Genomic DNA, 23,989 nt, shown 5'->3' with positions numbered 1-23,989 from the left:
AGAGGAAGAAGCAGGCTCATAGCGGAGGAGCCTGATGTGGGGCTCGATCCCAGAACACCAGGATCACGCCCTGAGCCGAAGGCAGACGCTTAATGACTGCGCTACCCAGGCGCCCCCCCATTTAAAGACTTTTTGGCTGCCTTTAACTTGGTTATTTGTCTTTGTCTTGTAGGAGTTGGGTTTTTTGCTGTTTTAAAATGATTTTTCTGGGATGCCTGGGTGGCTCAGTTGGTTAAGCATCTGTCTGCCTTTGGCTCAGGTCATGATTTCAGGGTCCTAGGATCAAGCCCTGCTTTGGGCTCCCTGCTGGGGAGGGGTCTGCTCTGCCATCTCCCTCTGCATCCCCACCCCCGACTCCTGCTCTGTCTCTCAAATAAATAAATAAAAAATCTTTAAAAAAATGATTTTCCTGATAACAATATTCCTTTTTGGTTATTTGTGTTACACATACCTTCTCCCAATCTGTGGCTTCTCCTTTCACTTTGCTTATGCTATTATTGCATGGAAGTTTTAAATTTTAATCAAGTGGAGTATGTCAGCTTTTTCTTTTATGGTTTGTGCATTTGGATCTTGTTTAAAATACCCCAAGGTCAGAACGATATTTTATATTTTCTTTTTAAAGTTTTAGAGTTTTACTTCTCACATTTCTGTCTTTACACCACCTGTAAATTGTTTTTCTTTGTGTGTAAAATAAGAAAAAAATTTTATTATTTTCCATTTGTATAATTAATATACAAGCATTTTTGATGTAGGATATCCTCTCCCCTTGATTTATAACACCCTTTTATCTTTCATGTACTGTTTTTATTGATATGCGTATCTGTTTGTGTGCTCTGTTTTATTGGTCTGTTAGTCTATCCCTGAGCCAAAATCACTATTTTAATTACTATCTTTTTAATAAGTTTTGGTATCTGGTAGAGTGAATCTCTCTTTTTTCCCTTTGGAATTATCTTGGCTTTATTCGTTTCATTGCTCGTCCATATAGTTATAGAATCAGCTTGTTAAGGTCAACAAAACCCCTTTTTGAATTTTGGTTGGAATTTATTTATTGATTTGTTTGGGAAAAATGACTTTGTGTTGAATGTAAGCACAACAATAACCCCCAAAATTAATTGCATTTATACACACCAGCAACATACAATATAATCTTTAAAATACCGTTTACAATTGCTAGAAAAATTATAAAATATGTAGAATTAAATCTCACAAAAGATCTGTAAGACTTCTATAGAAAATTATTTTTAAAAATAATGAAAGACATACAAGAAGATCTGAATAAATGGAGAAAAAAATCCATGTTCATGGACTGGAAGAATCAATATAAAAAAAGTCGTGTCAGCAATTGCTATACTACAACTAATGACTTATATTTAAATTCTTTTGGATTTTCTTTATGGATAATAATATCCTCAGTGAATAATGCTAAATGTATTTGACCTTTCTAGTTCTTATTCATAGAACATTTTTCTTATTCTGTTGGCTGGAACCTGATGTATGGTTTGTATAGAAATGGAGATAGCAGGTGGCCTTGTGTTGTTTCTGATATTTGTTGTAGGTTTAAATCTATCTTATATCTCATTGAGGAAATCAAATTTTACTGAATGCTTTCAAGTGTCTTGTGAGTTAAATGTTTCTTTTTATTTTATTTATTTTTTAAAAAGATTTTATTTACTTATTTGACAGAGAGAGAGACAGCCAGCGAGAGAGGGAACACAAGCAGGGGGAGTGGGAGAGGAAGAAGCAGGCTTCCCAGTGGAGCAGGGAGCCTGATGCGGGGCTTGATCCCAGGACCCTGGGATCATGCCCTGAGCCGAAGGCAGACGCTTAATGACTGAGCCATCCAGGCGCCCCTAAATGTTTCTGTTTAGAATTTGTAAATATGAATATGTTGATTTTTCATATAATAGCATCTTTGCATACAGACCAAACCCACAACTTTGACATGTTGAATTTTTTTTAACACTTTGCTAGATTCACTTAAAAGTTATTAAAAACATTTTTTGCATATTTTCACTGGATTCATAAGTGTGATTGGCCTGTGGTTTTCCTTTTTCATGCTGTACCTGTCCTTATTTTTTTATGTAAAATTTTTATTGAATTCTAGCACTACAAAGACATGTATAAATCATGTATGCACCACAGTAAAGTTTCACAAGGTGAACACAGTTGTGTAGCAAGAGATAGAACATTTTAGCACCTGTTTTAGCATCAGTACCTTTTCCCCGAGGGTAACCACTAGCCTAACTTTAACCACCCTTTTTAGTTTTAACTGTTTTTTAAATTTAATTTAATTTTATTTGATTTTAAATAAATGAGGGGCGCCTGGGTGGCACAGCGGTTAAGCGTCTGCCTTCGGCTCAGGGCGTGATCCTGGCATTATGGGATCGAGCCCCACATCAGGCTCCTCTGCTATGAGCCTGCTTCTTCCTCTCCCACTCCTCCTGCTTGTGTTCCCTCTCTCGCTGGCTGTCTCTATCTCTGTTGAATAAATAAATAAAATCTTTAAAAAAAAAATGAAACCATACATTATATACTCTTTTGATATGATTTCTCTTGACCAATGTTATGTTTATGGTCCAAATTGTGATTTATTCATTTTCATTCCCATGTAATATTATATAACTTCATTCTTCTGTTGATGAACATTTGGGTAGTTTTTTAATTTGGGTTATTAAAAATAGTACTTTTACAAACATTCTCGTACATGCCTAATGGTGAACATAGATGTACATTTCTTTTCAGTAGATACCTGGAAGTGGTTATTGGGTATGTTGTATATTAAGCTTTAGTAGACATTACCATTTTCCCAAAGTAGTTGTCCTTACCTCATATTTATAGCCAGGCTGTGCTAGACTGATAAAATAAATTTGGGAGTCTTTTCTACTCTAAAGAGTTTATGTAAATTGGGATTATCTATTCTTTGAATATTTGGTAGAATTCATACATAAAACCATGTGGGTCTGTTTTTTTGGTAATTGTTGTAGTTACTAGGTTGGGTTTGTTTGTTTGTTTGTTTGTTTGTTTTAAAGATTTTATTTATTTATTAGACAGAGATAGAGATAGCCAGTGAGAGAGGGAACACAAGCAGGGGGAGTGGGAGAGGAAGAAGCAGGCTCATAGCAGAGGAGCCTGATGTGGGGCTCGATCCCATAAGGCCGGGATCACGCCCTGAGCCGAAGGCAGACGCTTAACCGCTGTGCCACCCAGGCGCCCCTGTTTTTTTTGTTTTTGATCGCTGGGTAGGATTTTTATCTGTTGATTTCCTTTATGTAATGCTAACATCTATCTAGCTTTTAAATTTCTCCTTGAATTTTTTTGGATAAATTCTATTTCCTGGGAAACTGTCCATTTTGACTTAATTTTTCAAATTGATTAGGATAGTATTATTCATAGTAGTATTTTTGCTTTATTCTCTGATGTATCTGTAGTCATGTCATCTTTGATATTCTCACAATACTGCTTATTTTCTTATCTCTCTTCTTGGTTAGTCAGAGGTTTGTTTCTATTTCAAAGTATCAACTTTGGGTTTGTTAATGGTCTTGTTTCTGTCATGGCTCTTTTCAAATTTTCTGCTCTTTTAAATTTTCTTTTTCTATTTTGAATTTATTGTTCTTTCTCTATCATCTTAATTGGACATTTAGCATATTTATTTTTAGTCTTTTTTTTTTTTTTTTTTAAAGATTTTATTTATTTATTTGACAGAGATAGAGACAGCCAGCGAGAGAGGGAACACAAGCAGGGGGAGTGGGAGAGGAAGAAGCAGGCTCATAGCGGAGGAGCCTGATGTGGGGCTCGATCCCATAACGCCAGGATCACGCCCTGAGCTGAAGGCAGGCGCTCAACCGCTGTGCCACCCAGGCGCCCCTATTTTTAGTCTTTATAGAAGCATGTAACGCATGCATTTCTTTTAAGTTCTACTCACAGTGTATCTCACAAATGTTGATGTGTAGCATCTTGGTTGTTATTCAGCTTTAAATATTAAAAACAATTTTTCTTTGACCAGTGTTTTTAAAAGTATCAGTTTTAGGGGCACCTGGGTGGCACAGAGGTTAAGCATCTGCGTCCGGCTCAGGGCGTGATCCCGGCGTTATGGGATCGAGCCTCACATCAGGCTCCTCCGCTATGAGCCTGCTTCTTCCTCTCCCACTCCCCCTGCTTGTGTTCCCTCTCTCGCTGGCTGTCTCTATCTCTGTCGAATAAATAAATAAAATCTTAAAAAAAAAAAAAAGTATCAGTTTTAAACATATTTAAAGAAATCAGTTTCTAACTTAATTCCACTGTAATCAGAGCACAATCTGTAAGATTTTAATTATTTGGTATTTGTTGAAATTTTATCTGTGGCTAGGTTTGGAGTCATTTTTAAAAATAAATGTTTCATGTGTACTTGAAAAGAACATGTTGTCTCTACTTGTTAGGTGCAGGATTCTATATCTGTCCATTGGATCAAGCTTTTTTTATTGCATTGTTCAAATCTTACTTTAAAAAAATTGATTTATCAGATAATAGTTGTTTTATTAAAGTCTGCTTTTTCATTTGTGGATTACAAGAAGAAATAAATTTCTTATAATTCAGTAATTTTTTTTTAAATTTTGAGGTTAACTATTAGATCTGTACAGATTTAGAATTAACATGGTCTTCAACCCACCACTAATTTTCAGATTTTTATTCTAGGTTCATGCTTTAAATATCCTTAGAGCCTTGTTCAGAGATACACGTCTGGGAGAAAATATTATTTCATATGTTGCTGATGGAGCTAAAGCTGCAATTCTAGGCTTTACATCACCAGTCTGGGCAGTAAGTGCTTTTGCCATTTATTTTCATTGACTTAATTATACTTCCGAGTAGGTTCTAATAAACTACTTTTTATCTTTTTGGTTGGCTTTTGAGCCATAACTCTTTGTTTTCTTATTTCAGTGATTGCTTTAGCAATCATATATATAATCATATATATATATCATATATATATCCTGTATCTCTGGCATCACAGTCAGCCCTCAAGTGGTATTATATCGCTTCAGTTGAACTATAAGACTTTATAAGAACCTAACAATATATACTTCCATCTCTCTCCTCCCAGTCTTTGTGCTTTTTTTTTTTTTAAGGTTTTATTTATTTATCTGAGAGAGAGAGAGATCACAGGCAGGGGGGAGGGGTAGAGGGAGAATCAGACTCCCTGATGAGCCGGGAGCCCGATGCGAACCTCAATCCCAGGACTCTGGGATCATGACCTGAGCCGAAGGCAGACGCTTAACGACTGAGCCACCCAGGCACCCCAGTCTTTGTGCTTTTATTACACATTTTACTTTTATGTGTGTTATACATCCATACTACGTTGTTATTATTTTTCTTTAAGCTGTCATTTATTTCTTTTTAAAAATTTATCATTTTAACCATTTAAAAATGTATAGTTCAAGGGCATGAAGTACATTTGCAGTGTTGTGCAGTCATCCCTGCTGTTTTCAGAGCTTTTTCATCATCCTAAGCAGGAGCTCTGTATCTGTTGAACAGTCACTCCTCTCTCTCGTCCTCCTGCCCCTGGTAACCTCTGTTCTACTTTCCGGACTCTATGAATTTGCCTATTGTAGGTACTGCATAAGTGAAATCATAGAACGTTAGGCCTTTTGTATCTGGATTATTTCACTTAGTATAGTGTTTTCAAGATAGTGTGTGTCATAATTTCATTCCTTTTTAAGGCTGAATGATATTCCATTGTGCGTATATTTGACATTCTGTTTACCCATTCATCTGTTGATAGGCATTTAGGTGGTTTCTTTTTGGCTACTGTGAATAATGCTGCAACGAACATTATTATACAATTACTGAGTTTCTGATTTCAATTCTTTTGTGTGTATCATATGGTAATTCTGTGTTTAACTTTTTGAGAAACGGCCAAACTGTATTCTACAGTGCCAGTGCCATTTTATACTTCCATCAGCAATGCACAAGAGTTCCATTTTCCTTTCATCCTTGCCAACACTTGTTATTTTCTCTTCTGTTTTTTTTGTTTGTTTGTTTGTTTTTTGATAATAGCCATCCTAATGGGTATGAAGTAGTATCTCATTCTGGTTTTGATTTGCATTTCCCTGCTGGTCAATGACGTTGAGCTAGAAGCAGAACAACTCTTAATATCTTAATATGTCTTTCTTTTGATCCTGTGGGCTCTGGGTATCAGAGTGTCGAGTAAGTGCTGTAAATACACTCTATCAAAAGGTAAAAACAAAACAAAACAAAAACAAAAAAGAGGGACGCCTGGGTGGCATAGTCAGTTAAGCGTCTGCCTTTGGCTCAGTTCATGATCCCAGGGTCCTGGGATCCAGCCCCGCATCCGGCTCCCTGCTCAGCGGGGAGTCTGCTTCTCCCTCTGCCTCTCCCCACCCTGGCTTGTGCTCTCTCTCACTCACTCTCTCTCTCTCAAATAAATAAATAAAATCTTTTTTTTAAAAAAAAAAAGGTAAAAAAACCCAAAGTATTAAAATGGAGGAGGTTAAATATTGAGTCACTTTTTTTTTTTGGCAATATGATCACTGTCCAGAAACTTTTGGACTCAGAACTCTAAAGATAGTGGACAATACCCAGGATAGTAGTTGTTGGATTTAAGAAGGGCAACTTTCATGATTCTTGGGAGAAGTACCATGGTTTTATTGTTTTCCTTCCAGAATAAAGGAGACTAACCTGTGGCTTGTGAGTGCTTAACATGTGGCTTTAAAAAAAAAAGACTGGCAAAGGGAGAGGAGGAAAGAAGCTAGACCTTAATACGTTACCTGCAGAATGGAGAATTTGCTAGAAAGGCAGGCGTTCCAGTCAGTGATCTGCACAAACCATTTTAGAACTCTCTGATAAGCCTCTGATTGAGGGTCGGTATATGGTAGTATAGCTAAAGACACAGATTCCCAATGCAAAGAGGAATCCTCAAGGTTGCCAACTTCTGCCGGGAAAATTGTGCATCTTCCTGTAAGAAAGACAGATGTCTAAAATCCTGTCTAGGAGCATTGCCTAACTACTCCCAAGGACACAGTGTTTACCTTCTGCATTTACAGGAAGCAGAGCAATACCTGTGTACCTTCAGTAGAGTCATAGAGGTAGGAATGTGGCTTGACCATCCGGAAAACTAGAGATCATAAAACTGATTGCCAGAAATATCAATATTGTTTCCTTTCAGTCATAAATTCAAGATGAACAAAGAAATGCTTTCAGAGAATGAAACCTGGTGACTTTTCCAACATTGTAGCAAAACTGAAAGTATCAAAAATGAGTAGCTCATTTCTTTTAAAAATCTTTTTTGAGACCTTTTAAAACAATAACGCATGTACTGTAGAAATTTTGAAAATAAAGAAAAGCATAATAAGAAAAGTGAAAGTCACCTGTTTAACTACCATGTAGATATAATCATTATTAGCATTCTGATGTATTTTCTGCCTTTTTTTTTAATGTGGGCTTTGTATGTGTGTAGTACTCAGATACACACATATATCCACAAAAGACTGTATAAATATATATAAGCACTCATGTGTAGTTTTATTTTCGGGAATCTTCCATATTAACACTGATTATGAAGAAATCTTTTTGGTTCTTTTCAGTTTGCTGTACTAGAAAAATAAACATCATAGCTCTGATGATCAATCCTGTGACTTTAATATATTGATTGATATTTTTTTCCTTATAAAAACTTTATCTAAGATATGCCAAAATTATAAATCAACATAATTAATGTATGTGAAGAGAGCTTCATTTTAAAACAATTAAAATTTACAACCATTTAAAGCAGCTTACCACAGGATTCTCTGTTGAAGTCATTTAAAGAGTGATTTTTCCTGAACACATGTGAAATGTGGTTTAATTTACAGAAACCCTAATTTATGTACATCTCCTCAGGAATGTATCTTGTGCCTAAAGGTCACTACATCTGTACTTAACTGTTTTTCCATGTTGGAGAGGAAAAAAAAAAAAAACCCACAAGTAAAATTAACTTAATTTTAATTTTGCAGTAAAGGAACATTTTCCAGCAAGCATCCATGTATAATTTTATTTGTTTTTACACATTCCTCAATCTTTTGTATTGAGACCATACAAGTTTTTCGGTCTTTGCCACCTGTTGGGCTTTTTTAAAATATAGCGGTAAGGTATTATTGTAAACATATTAGGCATTAGGAACACCTACTGTGTTGCAGATGATATATTACACACTAGAAATACATGGATAAATGAGACATAATCATAATAATGGCTGTCTTGTTGAAGATTTTCTGTGTGCCTGGCATCATTTATTTTGATAATCTCAGTTAATGCTCAGAACAGCCTTGCAAAGTAGATTCCATTATTATAATCCCCATTTACAGATAAGGAAGACAAGGCTCAGAGAAGCAAAATAACTTTGTCTAAGGGCACACTATAATCTGTCTGACTCCAGAATCTGTGCTAGTATAGGGGAGAGTTTTTGGTGTTATAGGAATACAGAGAAGGTGCATTTTACCTACCTGGTAGGGTTTTGGCCCTTTTCCTTAGGAAACAGAGCTGGAAGTATAATCTGGGTGCTAAGGTTTTATTGAATGGTACAAACCCACACCAGCAAAAATGAAGGAAAAAAGAGAAGGTGAGACAAGGAAAGTGGAAAGGCATTACTGAGCAGGCCTTGACCTTGCAGGAAAACCGAGCTAGTTGTCTGGTCATGTGATAGATTTTCTAGCCAGGCCATATGAAACTACCACCTCTTGGAACAGTGCCGTCTCCTGTCTCTTATTGTCAAAGGTTAACAGTTGGGGCATTAACACAACTTGGGCAGGGGTTGGAACAACCCTTGGGCAGCTGCGAGATAAGGCAGTTTCCCTGCCCTGTGATGTAGCTTCTCATCTGAGTCTGAAAATGGCTGGATGAGCCGCAGCCTCCATGGTGTAGTCAGGACAGACCCGGGGTTTAAAACTGTGGCTCCCACTGCTATTGAAAAACCCTTCACGAGAGAGTTTCTCAGTAGGGGAGTGATGGCATCTGATCGATGTCGTTACAAATGGAGACGCAACTGTAAGGTGGCAAGACTTACAGGGAAGGAGGAAGACCAATCAGGAAGCTGTTGTAGTAGTTCTGCCAAGAGATGATGATGGCTCAGAGTGGAAAAATATTGGTAAAAATGGTGACACGTGATGATCTTTGACGTGTATTTTAGAGATGAAGCAGGTTAAGTTAAAGACCCTGGGTGGCTCAGTGGGTTAAATGTCTGCCTTGGACTTAGGTCATGACCCCGGAGTCCTAGAGTCGAGCCCCACATTGGGCTCTCTGCTCAGCGTGGAGTCTGCTTCTCCCTGTCCCTCTGCCCCTGCCCCCCACTTGTGCTCTCTCTCTCTCTCAAATAAATAAATAAAATCTTTTAAAAAATTTAGGTAAGAGTAATTTACAGGTACATATATGAGAACCAAGACATTTCTGGGCAGTCCCTTTTTTCTTTGTTCAGTGACTGGAAAAACTGATCTTCTTTTCCTGCATCCTCATTGCAGGGAAGCTAACTCATCTTCCCAGCTTGCCCTAAAACTCCACTGAGTATGCCATTTTAATATCCTACTCAGACCCACACTGGGCTAATATTTCTATCTGGTATATCCTTGTTGCTTGTCCCTCAGGCCAGCTCTGGTCTACAATATGCAGTGGCTTTCAGAGGAGGAAAAGGAGCCTTTCAGATATTCCCAGTAGCGCTGCCATGTATGTACTTTGTGCTGTGTTGGCCCCAGCATGTCCAGGGTCTCTGGTAGTTGTGAGTTTGCCACAAGGGTGCCAGGCTAAAGGCTGTGTGGTGCTTAAACCTAGCCATGCTCTACTTATCACACTACATGTCTTGGCATGGAGCTTTACTCACAGGAAAGTACTTTTGAAAAAACCAGTGCATAGCTGATGTATGGGCTGGTGCAAGCTCTGTCTCTCTGTCTCACTATTTTGGAAGGAGGTCACCATGAATGCCACAACTTGGCTGGCCGTCCCCTGAGTCATAGGCCCAGAAATCCCAGTACAGATTTGCTGGATTACGGATGAGGGACTTATGACCTAAAGTTTTAAGTGTCTTTTTCAAGGTCACATGGTTAAGAAGTGATTAAAGACAAATTAGAATCCAAATCTCATTTAATTGTTTCAGAAAGTATTTCTTTCTACTGTAAACTGGCACCATGTACACTAGACAAAATATTTTCCATTACACGCAGATCCCGTTCTCAGAGGTGTGACCATCTATTAAGGGTAAAGGTGTATGGTGTATAAATGACTATACCACATAGTGATTGCACATGAGAAGCTCTGTGTTTATATTTTAAAACTACTTGTCAAGGGAGCATTTATGTTATATAAGAAAAGCCATACATATGTAAGAAAAATGTATTATCTACACATACACATGCATAGACACTTCTACACACACACACACACACACACCGCTTTGTGAAACCTAATTTTGTTTTTCTTTACCAAATCTTTCTCTGTTTTACACAAGTCTATATGCTTAGCTTTTTCATGCTAGAAAGAAAAAGCATATGTACTTAGTGAATAGAAGGGAAGAATTGATAGCAGTTGTAGCTGAATATCAGCTCCTTATCAACCATATGTTGGGGGCTTGATGGAGAAGGAGTTAAGAAAACGGGAAGGTTTTCTGGTATTTTCCTTATAAGGATTAATTACAGCTGAAGTTATTTGGCAGCCATTCTATTCTGTCCATTTTTAACTTTACTACTACTATTTTCTATTGTTATTCTCCTTTTTACTTGTATTCTCTTTGATCCATCCTTCCCAAACAGGACATGTTTTCATTGCCATTACTATCATGAGTTTTTCAAAATATATTAGTGCTGATAATGACCTTTTTCATTACCCACATCTATATGATATCAGTGATTCATATTAGCATCTACTATCAGTGATTTAGGAGTTGGTAATGCAGTTAGTCTTAACCTCTCTCTCAATTGTACTTCTATGTAATTTCCTTCCTTAATTAGCTTTATAGTGGGTAGGTACAGGTAATATGGATGAAATATTAGAAAATAAAAAGGAGTACCTTAACCAGATGACCTGGAGCCATTTATATTATTGCAGTGAAACATAGGACACTCTCCTATCTTAACTAACAAGTAGTGTCTTCCATGTTAGTTATTTTCCCTATATTTACATTAGTGTTTTTAATGTTATGCTATATAACTTTTATACATTTCAAATATCTAGTATATATTTCAACATTTAAAAATCAGTATAATACAACATATGGATAGACTAAAGGACAAAACCGCATGATCATCTAAGCAGTTGCAGAAATCCAAATAGCATTTCAGGTTATAAATGCTCAATAAACTAGGAATGGAAGGGGACTTTCTCAACCTGACAAAGAGTATCGGTGGAAAATCTGGAGCTAATAACATACTCAATGGTGAAAGACTGAAAGCTTTCCTCCTAAGATCAGGAGTAGGACAAGGATATCAACACTTGCCATATCTATTCAACATTGTACTAGAAGTACAGGTAGGGCAATTAGGTAAGAATAAGAAATAAAAATCAACCAAATTGGAAAGGAAGATGCAAAACTTATCTATTTTTCAATGATAGTCTCCTATATAGAAAATGTTGAGGAACACACATACACACACACTCACACACATACAAAACCATTAAATAATTAATTAATCATTAACAAACAAGTTCATCAAGATTGTAGGATACAAGATTAAATATAAAAATCAATTTTTATACACTAGCAAAGAACAATAACAAATTAAGAAAACAATTCCATTTATAATAGCATCAAAAGGAATAAAATACTTAGGAATACATTTAACAAAAGAAATGTAAGACTTGTATGCTGAAAATTACAGAATATTTTTTTTTAAAGATTTTATTTATTTATTCGACAGAGATAGAGACAGCCAGCGAGAGAGGGAACACAAGCAGGGGGAGTGGGAGAGGAAGAAGCAGGCTCATAGCAGAGGAGCCTGATGTGGGGCTCGATCCCATAACGCCGGGATCACGCCCTGAGCCGAAGGCAGACGCTTAACCGCTGTGCCACCCAGGCGCCCCTCAGAATATTTTTGAAAGAAATTGAAGAAGGCCTAAATAAGTGGAAAGATACTTCATGTTCATGGACTGGAAGACTTCATTAATACTGTTAAGATGGCAATACTCCCCAAATTGTTCTACAGATTCAATATAATCTCTATTAAAATCCCATCTGAATTTTTTGCAGAAACTGACAAAGTGATTGTAAAGTTGAGATGAAAATGGAAGGGACTCAGACTAGCCAAAACAATCTTGAAAAAAGAAGGCGACTCACATGCTCAAATTTCAAAACTTATGACAAAGGCAGTAGTAATCAAGATAGCGTGGTACTGGCATTTGGTAAACATTTATAACTCAATAGAATAGAACTGAGCGTCCAGAAATGAAACCTACCATTTAGTAAAAAAGACAATTCAGTGGGGAAAGAATAGTCTGTTCAGCAAATGGTACCGGGACAACTGGATATGCTACATGCAGAAGAATCAATTTGCTTCCTGTCTTACACTATACTAAAAAATTAACTCAAAATGGATCAGACTCCTAAATGTAAAAGCTAAAATGGTGAAACTTTTAGAAGATATTAACTGTCAATCTTTGTGACTTTGGATTAGGTAACAGTTTCTTAGATATGACACCTAAAGCATAAGCAGCAAAAGAAAAATGATAAATTAGACTTGATCAAAATTTAAAATGTCTGTGTTTCAAAGGATACCATCAAGAAAATGAAAATTCTGCTGATAGAATGGGAGAAAATATGTGCAAATCATGTATCTGATATTTGGTTAGTATATATAATATATAAAGAACTCTTTTTGGGGGGAGCCTTGAACTCAGGACTCTTGAGATCAGGACCTGAGCTGATGAGATCAAGTGTCAGATGCCCAACCAACTAAGCCACCCAGGTGCCCCTGAATATATAAAGAATGCTTAAAACTCAGTGAGAAAAATTATGGCAACCTGGTTAAAAAATGGGCAAAGAACTTGAAATTATTTCTCCAGAAAAGATACGTGAATGTACAGTAAGCATATGAAAAAATGCTTAACCTCATTAATCAGTAGGGAAATGCAAATCAAAACCACAATGAGATACCATTCCATATCCATTTAGAATAGTTATAATCAAGAAGATGGACAACCACAATTATTGGGGAGCATTTGGAGAATTGGTGAAATCGGAACCCTCATACATTGCTGGTGCAAATGTAAAATGGTACCACTACGTTGGCAGGTCCTCAAAAGTTTAATGTACAGTTACTGTTACCAGTGGGAGAGTCTGCATCGTGTGAATGGAGGTCTTGGTTCTTGGATTCTCCGTGAAAGATTTACGTGAGGATCCACACTCGAATCAAGACAGCCAGAAGGAAAGCAGCAGGCACAAAGCAGTTTATCAAGGGCATTACACTCTCAAGGTGGGAGAGTGGGCAGGCCCAGAGATGGCAACTGTACCGGGATTAGGGGTGTCTTTTCTTTTTATGTTTGCGTAGGTTGTAGGTCATAGCGAGAGCAGTCTCCCACTGAGGTTGTTTCCAATCATCTAAGGGACTCCTACTGGTTGGGAGGGGGAGTTTTTGACCCTGCGAGGTTCTCGCTGAAACTGTCTTGGGAATAAGACTTCTGCCATGGGGATAAGTCAGGGGTGGGTTGAAGAAACCACAATGTGAATATATTATAATGAAGCTATAGGTTACCCTGGGGGCAGAGATTGAAGAGGCGAGCGCATGTTCTGCACCTGTGGCTCTTAGTCTGTCAGCCCTAGGGTGTTGGAAGCCATGAGGCCACGATGTTAAAAGTCACAAAGTCAGTATGTTGTGCCCCAGACTTCTAATGTGTCACCTATTTATCACCACCTTTGCCTCCAGCTCATGTCTGACTGCCTACTCTCTCATTACCATATAGCCCAGCGGTACCATTTCTACCTATCTACCCAAAAGAACTGAAACCACGTTCACACAAAAGCTTGTATGTTTGAGTGTTCATAGCATTATTATGAATACTAGTCCCCAAATGGAAATAACCCAGATGTCCATCCAATGATGAGTAGATTTTAAAAATGTGGTATATTCATGGAATGGTATATTATTTGGCCATGCAAAGGAATGTCATACTGATACATGCTACAACAGGTGAACCTTGAGAACAGCTAAGTGAAAGAAGCCAGACAAAAAAGGCTGCATATTGCATGATCCCACGAATATGAAATGTCCAGAGTGGGCAAGTCCATAGAGACAGAAAGTAGATTAACGCTTGTCTGGTAGGGGAGGATGTGTAATGACTAGTAATGTGTATAGGGTTTCATTTTGGAGTGATGAAAATATTGTGGCATTAGGTAGTGGTGGTAGTTTCCTACTTTGTGAATATAGTAAAAACCACTGAATAGTACCCTTTAATATGGTGAGTTTTATGGTATGTGAATTTTATCTCAAGAAAAGGAAAATTAATTTTCTTTAATGTCTTAAAAGATTATTTGGTGGCCTTTGGGCGGTTGCTATGGCATTAACGCATTGTTCTGCAAACTGGTAAATTTATGGAAATGATTCCATAGTAATCCAGTAACAGGGTAACCAAAGAGCAGATGAGGGAAAAACTTTACTTTCAGCAAATTGTAACTAATTAATGGTAGAATATCACCGTGTTGCTACACCTACTGGAATAGGCCCTGATGATTGTTGGCTGCGAATGAGGGAACTTGGTACTGAATGGATCAGACTAATACTATTGGAACCCTCAGATCTATCTTAGTATTGCTGACAGACTGTCTCCTGCCTCCAGCTTATTGAATCAGACAGGGATTTTCTCTCTGGGGATACCCATTCACTCTGTGAAACAGTCCTCTAAGGTTTGATTAAGGGGTGCCTTGGCACTCATGCTCTTTAGTCTCCCTGAACTCCTAGTTTAGCTTGACTGCATTTGACAGCCTTTGTTAGAAAGTTTGGTTTAGGGCAGGATGGAATTTATGCTTCTATTTTTCTTTTTTTGTCTTTGTGCGATTCTTGAGAGGAGACAGCGTTTTATGTGACTTTACCAAGTCATCTTAAACCCAGGAGTCTTTGGGCACTAAGTCAATAGACCAAGTGAGAGATAATCAAGATCTGAGCTAGGGCACAGGCCGTGTTGACAGTGTAACAGGACAGATGGATTTGTTGTTTGGGGTTATTAGTCAGGGCATATAGTAGGTGCTTCATTAATGTTTGTTGACTGTGGAATGAACATAAGTGAATTTGTCCAATTTTAGGGTTTCACTGCAATATTGGTACGAATTATGCCACTTTGGTATGCATTGTCATCCAGTCCTGAAGTTACCATGCATGAATTGAGTCAGTCTTGGGCTTCCAGAGGAGAGGTTGCAAACCAGTGGTGGATAGGTCAAATCTAGCCTACAACTGTGTTTTGTTTGGCCTCCTCGATGGGTTTTTTTTTTTTCTTTTAATTTGTTGCCAACATTTCAAAATAGTGAGATTTCACATAAAAACTGGGTTTTTTGGCTTCTCTTGAAAAGGCAGATCTGGCAACACTGGGCTTACATTCCCTCGTGCAACTCAGCTGAAGCTGAAGAGTGATGCATTAGACCCAGTCGTGCCTCCCCGCCGCTCACTGGTCCCTGTGGGCATTTGAGTTTTTGACCCTTGCTGCAGTGGTTTCAGGCGGCTATTTTGTAAATCTTACATTGTTACTTTTAATTACCTTTCATCTTATATTGCTGTTTAAACGTACCATATGATTATGACACCTAGCTCATTAGAATATAGGTTCTATGTTGGCCATAAGTGTGTCTTCTAGATATTCTCCATGGTGCTGGTATCGTGCCTTACACACTGTAGGCAAGTCGGTATGTATTTATACATCTCTGCCCTGATTTGGCAAGGCAATTGAGGAAGCCCAATCAATATACCATGGCATTCAAGACATTTTTATGATCCAACAAAATATCTTGACACATTGGTTTGGAAATAGGTATCTCTATTATTATCACTTTTTAAAAAGATTTTATTTATTTATCTGTCAGAGAGAGAGAGAGAGCACAAGCATGGGGAGCAGCAGGCAGAGGGAGAAGTAGGCTCCCCCGCTGAGCAAGGAGCCTGATTTGGGACTCCATCCCAGGACCCCGGGGATCATGACCTGAGCTGAAGATAGATGCTTAAGCGACTGAGCCACCTAGGAGTCCCCATTATTATCATTTTGAAGAAATGACTTGTTTTTATTTTTTTTATTTTATTTTTTTAAAGATTTTATTTATTTATTCGACAGAGATAGAGACAGCCAGCAAGAGAAGGAACACAAGCAGGGGGAGTGGGAGAGGAAGAAGCAGGCTCATAGCAGAGGAGCCTGATGTGGGGCTCGATCCCATAACGCCAGGATCACGCCCTGAGCCGAAGGCAGACGCCCAACCGCTGTGTCACCCAGGCGCCCCATGACTTGTTTTTTTTTTTTTTTTTTGGTTTTTGTTTTGTTTTGTTTTGTTTTTTTAAAGATTTTATTTATTTATTTGACAGAGATAGAGACAGCCAGCGAGAGAGGGAACACAGGCAGGGGGAGTGGGAGAGGAAGAAGCAGGCTCCCAGCGGAGGAGCCTGATGTGGGGCTCGATCCCATAACGCCAGGATCACACCCTGAGCCGAAGGCAGACGCTTAACCGCTGTGCCACCCAGGCGCCCCCCCCATGACTTGTTTTTATTAATGATAGTTCCCGCCTCTTATTTTTATTAACCAGTTGCCTCACATGATTATAGGGTTAAAATTTATGAAATTACTCCATTGTGGGGTTAATAAACAACATTTTGGATTTTATATATTTTCTTGACCGTATTAATTAATGTGGATTGAGTTAGGTCTTATAAATATTTCCCATAGGTAAATGATTACAGAAAATAAGTGGAAAGAGCTGAGCTCTTTACTGGGATATTCCTTGTCAGAAACAATATAGGAAAATGAATTTTCTTTAAAAAAAATAGGTGTTATTTGATGATACAGGTACAAAGAAATAAAATAATTGGTGGTAATGTTAGAAGTATAGGAAAGAGCTGTGTTGTGTGCTTACAGGGCTTAGTGTAAGAGGAAGTCATTGAGTCAGTTACTATACAGTTTTTGAAAATTATTTCATGAACACAAACCATATTTGCTTTAGTCCCACCTTAGCCAATTGGGTAAGGACTTTGAATGTCAGGTTTGAACATTGTAAATGTTGGTTTCATGCCATGTGTGTTTCTTAACCCTTATTGTACGTTTATTTTTACATTAGGTGAGAAATTCATCCACACTCCTTTTTAGTACCTTGATCACAAGAATATTTGGAGTTAAAAGGGGAAAGGATGAACTCTCCAAAAAAAATAGGTAAGCTTCATCTAATGCTAACTTTACTTTTAAAAAATATTGTCCTGGCCAAAAATAATTTTGGGAAATTTGCTTACTTTTATGGATTCATCTAGAGCATAAAACTATTAAAATGCTATAGTAAATTAACCTAGGCTGCCAAATTCTAAGCTCTTGGGCAAAAATACCTACTGTTTAGTAAGTGGACCTTTCAAAGCAACAAAAACACAGCAAGGTAGCAAGGGCTGAAATTTTGAGCTTGTTTCTCAGTGCAACAGCTGAAGTTTTTTTTTTTTTTTTCTTTGCATGTTCATTTATTCCTGAAATGTCCTAAATTGCTTTTTCTTGATGTGTGAACCAAGTACTAGCTTGTATAGTATCTTTGCTTTTTTGCATTAAACTCTGTAGCCAAGGGGAACAGTTACAGATAGATGTTGGCCACACAGAATAAAGGGTTTTTTACTTTTAGGTCTTTAGTGTTATGGCTTTTCTTTAATATGTTTTTCTTTTAAGGTTTTTTTTTAATGTCTGGAAGGAAACTTATTGAAACACTTTCATGATGGGTCATTTTTAGATATAATGCACAAGTTCCATTTGTTGGTTTTTAAAGAAGAGAAGTTTTGAATAGTTGTTTCTTCAGCACTTGGGAGGATTTGATGGTAGTCTGGTGGCTTGCAAGTGCTGACAGTAGATGTCACTGTCGCTGCATGTGTCATTACTTTCTTTACTTCATTTAGGATCCAATTAGGCCCTGTACTTTCTCTTAATGATCTATAGATAACTAAGGCCCTATTCCTCTCTCACCTAAAAAGGCTGATTATCACATTTTTAATTTAGGTTTTAAGCTGTTACTTGTTAAAATATTTTCTTGTGATAGAAGTGAGTTTTAGGAATTAGAAAATGTCATGAAATAATTTTATGATGCACTGTTGATAATTCTAATGAAACCAACTGATAGTTCTGAATTGTCATTTAAATTGCTACTTATCACCCTGTGAAATTCATCAAATATTTAAAAAGAAAGCAACTGGCTATAAGCATGAATCCCCTGAGTGAAATACTGGAGAGTTGTTGTTGTTGCTATTTTTTAATCAAGTTGTATTTTTAAAATCATGCTAACACTATTCTTTGAAAGGATGGTACGATTTTTACTATTTAGCCAGTTGCTAAAGAAGTTCCTCCTCTCAGTCGTTTGAAATCATTAGTATTTGTTTCTCCTTAGCTTTCTTTATTTTGTTAATAATTCTAAAAAGTATTAAGGTTTAAAACAGTTTGGTCATGTTATAAGGCCATGATAAATAATGGCATAAATACAATATGAGATAATTAACTGAAATTAATGTTTCAAACTGAACGTGACAGTGAAGAAATGCTTTATTCCCTTTTACTTTTTATAAACTGAGTGATTCTCACATGTGTATACAGATTTTACTATGTATAGGAGAAAATCACCAGATTCATCCCATTTGGGTTACATCTGAAGGAGGGTAGAGGAATAACACAATGAAACCACCCTGCTTTAATCGATTTGCCAAAGGCATGCTGATGGGAGCCGCCATTATGAATTCATTCTTCTTAAATAGGGAAGGTTACAAAATATGTAACTTTCCTAGAAAGAGGGAAATGGGATATTCATATCATTGTTTTGAGTGAAGTTGAAAGGTGAAATGAAGGACTTAAGAAATTAGTAATTTTTTTAAATGTGATGAACATTCTTGGTGAGAAAAAGCCTTTATTTTAATAATCTGAAGATTGACCTGTATCATTACGTATACAAGGCTCTTGTTCTCTGTTTAACTCCTAAGGAGTGTATTTCCTGGAAGTATCCACTAGATTTGCTCTGCAAAACCTTTAGTGTCTTAAATTAGCCGTTATTTGTAGTGGTTATTCTAGTCGTAGTTTGTTTAATTATGTCACTTTTTGTTGAAATGTTTATAACCCTGTTCCCTACAATATTAACTCCCTGAGGGCAACACCTTTCCCATGTATTCTGTGTATATATAATGGACATTTTAAGAATGCTAGTAATAACGATGTCTTGTTGGTTGGTTACTCAACCGTCGAATAACTATGCTCAGCTGATGAGACCTCACAGACCAGTTAAGTCTCCTTTCGCAGCCACAGATTGTTCTGCACACCGTCTTGCAAATGTGTGCTCTTGGTCAGAAGAGAACTGGTCATAAAAGAACATCTGCCTTTCCCATCTAGTGGGAAAAAAATGTCTGTCTTGGGGTAAACAGACTTGGTTTCTAGGCATTTTGCTGCCTCTAGAGATGACCTTAATAGACTTCCTTATCCTCTTTGGACTTCAATTTCTCCGTCTCTGTAACAGGAATAATAAGATCCATGCTCTGTACTCATAGGGCTATGGTAGGGATGAAACTAATGACTAACCGTTCATTTTCTTTTAAAATGTTGGAAGTCGCGGTGCCTGGGTGGCTAAGTCGGTGAAGCGTCCGACTCTTGATTTCATCTTAAGTCATGATCTCAGGGTCCTGAGATCGAGCCCTCTGCTCCTCCCCTGCCTCACACGTGCCCTCTCTCAAATAAATAAATAAATAAATAAATAAATAAATAAATAAATAAAATGTTGGAAGGCCTACACAGTTAGAGACAGTTTGCTTTTTTTCTGTTACCACTTCTGTTAAGGTGCTCATCCTATCATCTTAGAGTTACACTGAAGTTTTTGAGGACAGAGTCAGTTTCTTACTCGTTTGTGTACCTGGTACCTACCATATGTGTGGCATATGATAGGCACACAGAAATAGTTGCTTAAAGAGCTAGTAAATTTTGTTACTGGAGGAGAGATAAGAAATCTGGTTTCTACTCCCTGCCTTTGTTGCAATATAGCCACGATAACCAACTGAGACAAATTAGTTAACCTCTCTGGGCCTTGGTTTTCTCCTCTAAGATAAGAGATTTGGACCATCCTGGAGGTTTCTTATTTTTGCAATGTACTAAGCTAAGGCTTTATGTAATTGTTACTAAACTTGTGGGTTTGGTAAACTGCTCTATTCCCAGTTCCTAAAACAGTACCTGCCTTGTAGTACAGACAAGAAGTTCCCTTTTCCCATGTAGAGAAGGGAGCAGGACGTTCTGCATCCCCATTTGTAAGTATGTAGAGTGCACTGGCAATGATTGGACTCTAGAGTCCCTTAGTCTTGTCCTAGATGTGTTCCTTGGATTTTGAAGAATGAGAAAACTGAAGCTTCACTTGGTTTTTTGAAATCATGTTACAACTTTTTAATTTGCTAAATCTCTTTTCCTATCTATTTATTACCCTCTGGCTGACTTGGCCTGACATGATGAATCTTTGATCCCATGTAGAAGCAGAGTCCGCACAGCTCTGTGATCTGGGGAGTGTGCTGGGCTTTCCACAATGGCCTCCATTTGCAGTGTTGTGAGTGGGCGCCCCTTGAGAGTTCCTCATTCCGTACAGCGCAGGAGCTAAACCAGTGTGATATTTACCGCTAGGTCTTTCTCTTTAGCCCCTGTGGGTATTAACCTTCAACTATTCTAGTTCCAGGGAAATGACAGATGTCAATATATAGCAGTCTGAAAACTTTATAGATTTTGCCAAAGCTTCATATTGGTCCTCAGTGTAGAGAGTATTCTACAGCTTTCTCTCTTCATTTTATTTTATTTTACTTTATTTATTTGAGAAGGAGAGAGAGAGAGAGTGTGCACACACTCGTGCGAGTGGAAGAAGGGACAGAGGGGGAGAGAGATTCTTAAGCAGGTTCTCTAGGACCCTGAGTTCATGACCTAAGCCAAATTTAAGAGTCAGACACTTAACCAATTGAGCCACCCAGGCATCCCTCTCTATTTTATTTTATTTTATTTTATTTTATTTTATTTTATTTTATTTTATTTTTTTTTTTTTTTAAGATTTTATTTATTTATTTGACAGAGAGACAGCTAGCGAGAGAGGGAACACAAGCAGGGGGAGTGGGAGAGGAAGAAGCAGGCTCCTAGCAGAGAAGCCTGATGTGGGGCTTGATCCCAGAACGCCGGGATCACGCCCTGAGCCGAAGGCAGACGCTTAACGACTGCGCCACCCAGGCGCCCCCCTCTCTCTTTATTTTAAATCAGTTAGTCAGCCAATGAGAATTTGTAAGCATGTGTCATGACTCATTGACACAATAGAGGAGTACAAGAGAAGTATAAAACTTGGACCTTGCTCGAGGAGCTTACATTTTAGCTAAGGGAACAAAAATTGTTATTTGCAAAAGATACGAGTAGAAGACAATCTGTAATAAGTGGCTGCTCAGTGTGACATGAGTAATAGATGCACTAGAAAATCATTAATGGGAGAGTTGCATGGAATATTTTGGGGGAAATAGTGTTTCTTATAAGGCTTTGGGAATGAGTAGATTGGGGGTACATGGAAACAGGTAGGTTGGAAGATGGAACAATAGAATAATAATCTTGTTTTTTGTGTTGTTAAGTTATAATAATCTCTATTCTGTCTTGTCAGAGAAAGCTCATATTTAAATTGATAGCTTGGGATGGTTTAGCACAATTTAAGAAAAATATGCTTATAAAAGCATCACCAGGTCCAAGTAAAATTATTTCTAATGACTGTGTTAGGAGATGTTGAATTGTGTTTATTTTACTTTCCTGGGTGTAAACTACGGAGAATTATTTTAGTTATTTCTCCTAACGTCTTAGTTGTGTAGGTCTAGAAGGATCCTCCGAGGGGCATCTGATCTGGTCCAGCCTCTGCTTATAGATAGAATTTGAAGCAGTTTCCAGACAAACTGGCTTCTCTCCTGTTCTTCATGTTTTCTAGGAAAAGAGATTCCACAAGTTTCTGTGGTTACCCACTCCATTGTTTAGGAAATAATTGGATTCTCAAAACTGAAATTGAGAGCTGTAGGGCAATTGGGTTTTTATGTTTTAGAGAACGTAATTATTAGAATTCAGAATAGCTTATTTGCTTTGAACTATATAATGGTTTGTAGCAAGCGCCTATTTGGCCAAACTGAAAATCAAAATTTTCTTTGACTGTGGCCAGGATAATCTTAACATCCTCAGACCCAAAGGATTCTCATTTTCTCCATTTAAAAAGCGTTTATTATGTGTTTACTCTGGGCCAGGCCCTCTGCTGGGCACAGAGATCCAGAGATGAGTCAGACATGAGCTTGGCGCTGGGGAGACCGACCGTCTCACGAAGAATGCCTGCGGTTATCTGCTGTGCTGCAGTCTCTGTTCCACAGGTGCAGAGGGAAGGGGGTAGCATATCTTCAGTGCCTGTTTGTGTGCCTAGCATGTAATTTAGCCTCCATCACAGCCCTGCAAAGTGGATGGTCATCCTAATTTCACAGAGAAGTAAACTAAGGTTAGTCAGATGTAGTTATTTGCCCGAGGCCACACAGCCAGGAAGTGGCAGAACTAGAACACAAGTCCAGTTCCATTTGCAGAGTGCATGCGGATTTATACACCAATGCACATAGCCCCTCGTGAGCACTGAGTCACCTTTTTAGAGTCTGGCTTTAGGTTTTAGATCGTCAGACTGTGGGAAATGAGCCACTTCACCTAAGCTCTCAATGTGGAGCAAGAATCTCCCATCTCCCATGTGGCTGGTTGATTTGAGGAGGAAGCCAGTGGAGAAGTTTGTTTTGAGGTGACTGTGAGACCTTTCCGTGGATAGTGGAAGACTTTGTGTGTCTTTGTCCCAAGAATGTTCTCTTCCCAGGGAACTTCACACTCTGTGTTCATGCAAATAGAGGTGAGGGGGGAACAGGTCACAAGGCCTCTAATGTCCTACAAAGCACCAGGAACGTAGAAATCTTAGTTTTCTGGTTGGCAAGTAGGGAATGAATTAAATTACCTCAATAAGATATCCGTGTGGCCAGTAAGACCTTTACCTCTTGTGTTTGATGATAGTTCAGTGCTATGGGGAGAGGATGTGGGGGTTTTGTGATGATGATCCTTGTCTAAGGTATGATGTCTTCTTGGCTTAACCTAATGTTTTTCAAGACTGTGCTTATATTTTTCATTCATATCTTTAACAAAAATGATAGAGGTGCCTGGGTTGGTTAAGTGTTTGCCTTTGGTTCATGTTGTGATCCCTGGGTCCTGGGACCGAGCACTGGGTGGGGCTCCCTGCTCCCAGCTCTGTGTGGAGTCTGCTTCTCCCACTGCCTCTGCTCCCTACCCCCCACCCCCCGCTCGAGCTCACTCTTTCTCATGCACTCTCTCAAATAAATAAATAAAATCTTTTAAAACAATGATAATAATAGCTGTTACTAGTTTTAATCTTTGAGAGGACTTAAGGTGAAAATTGAGGTGCGGAAAAGTTGAGCGATTTGCTGAAGGTCACATAGGTAGTGCCGGAAATGAATTTAATGATTACTTTTAGCTCACAGTAAACTCAACTAGAACATTTTTTTAAAAACCAGTGGATTATTTATAAGTGGAGTTTCTATTGGCAACAATAATACAAGTTGGGACTCAAGTAATTTGAAATTAAATTAAGAGCCCCAGTGTTTTGATATGGTCTGGAGGTGTCATTCATGCATTTTCCACAGTTGTTCAAGAACATTCAGTCTGGTTCTTTAGGCCGAGTTGATAAGTGAGTATTTTTGGAGCCTGAGAAGTAAAGTACAAATCTTGTGTAACCTTGGTTGAGAAGTCCTTAAAATCAAAATTAAGTCTATACCAACAC

At 38.0% G+C, this 23,989-nt stretch overlaps 1 protein-coding gene across 3 annotated transcripts in view; it reads left to right on the top strand.

The window, feature by feature from the left end:
- Nucleotides 1–23,989, top strand: part of THADA (THADA armadillo repeat containing) — a 318,617-nt gene that overhangs the window by 80,324 nt on the left and 214,304 nt on the right. For all 3 annotated transcript variants that reach the window (XM_057309404.1, XM_026486984.4, XM_057309405.1), the window contains exons 25-26: nucleotides 4,672–4,794; nucleotides 17,249–17,340. In XM_057309404.1, coding sequence (XP_057165387.1) covers nucleotides 4,672–4,794; nucleotides 17,249–17,340 — 215 coding nt within the window. The remainder of the gene's footprint in view (nucleotides 1–4,671; nucleotides 4,795–17,248; nucleotides 17,341–23,989) is intronic.

Source organism: Ursus arctos, unplaced genomic scaffold (assembly GCF_023065955.2).
Source record: "Ursus arctos isolate Adak ecotype North America unplaced genomic scaffold, UrsArc2.0 scaffold_8, whole genome shotgun sequence".
Lineage (NCBI taxonomy): Eukaryota > Metazoa > Chordata > Mammalia > Carnivora > Ursidae > Ursus > Ursus arctos.
Note: the sequence above shows the minus strand (reverse complement) of the source record. Positions and strands in the feature narration are given on the sequence as shown.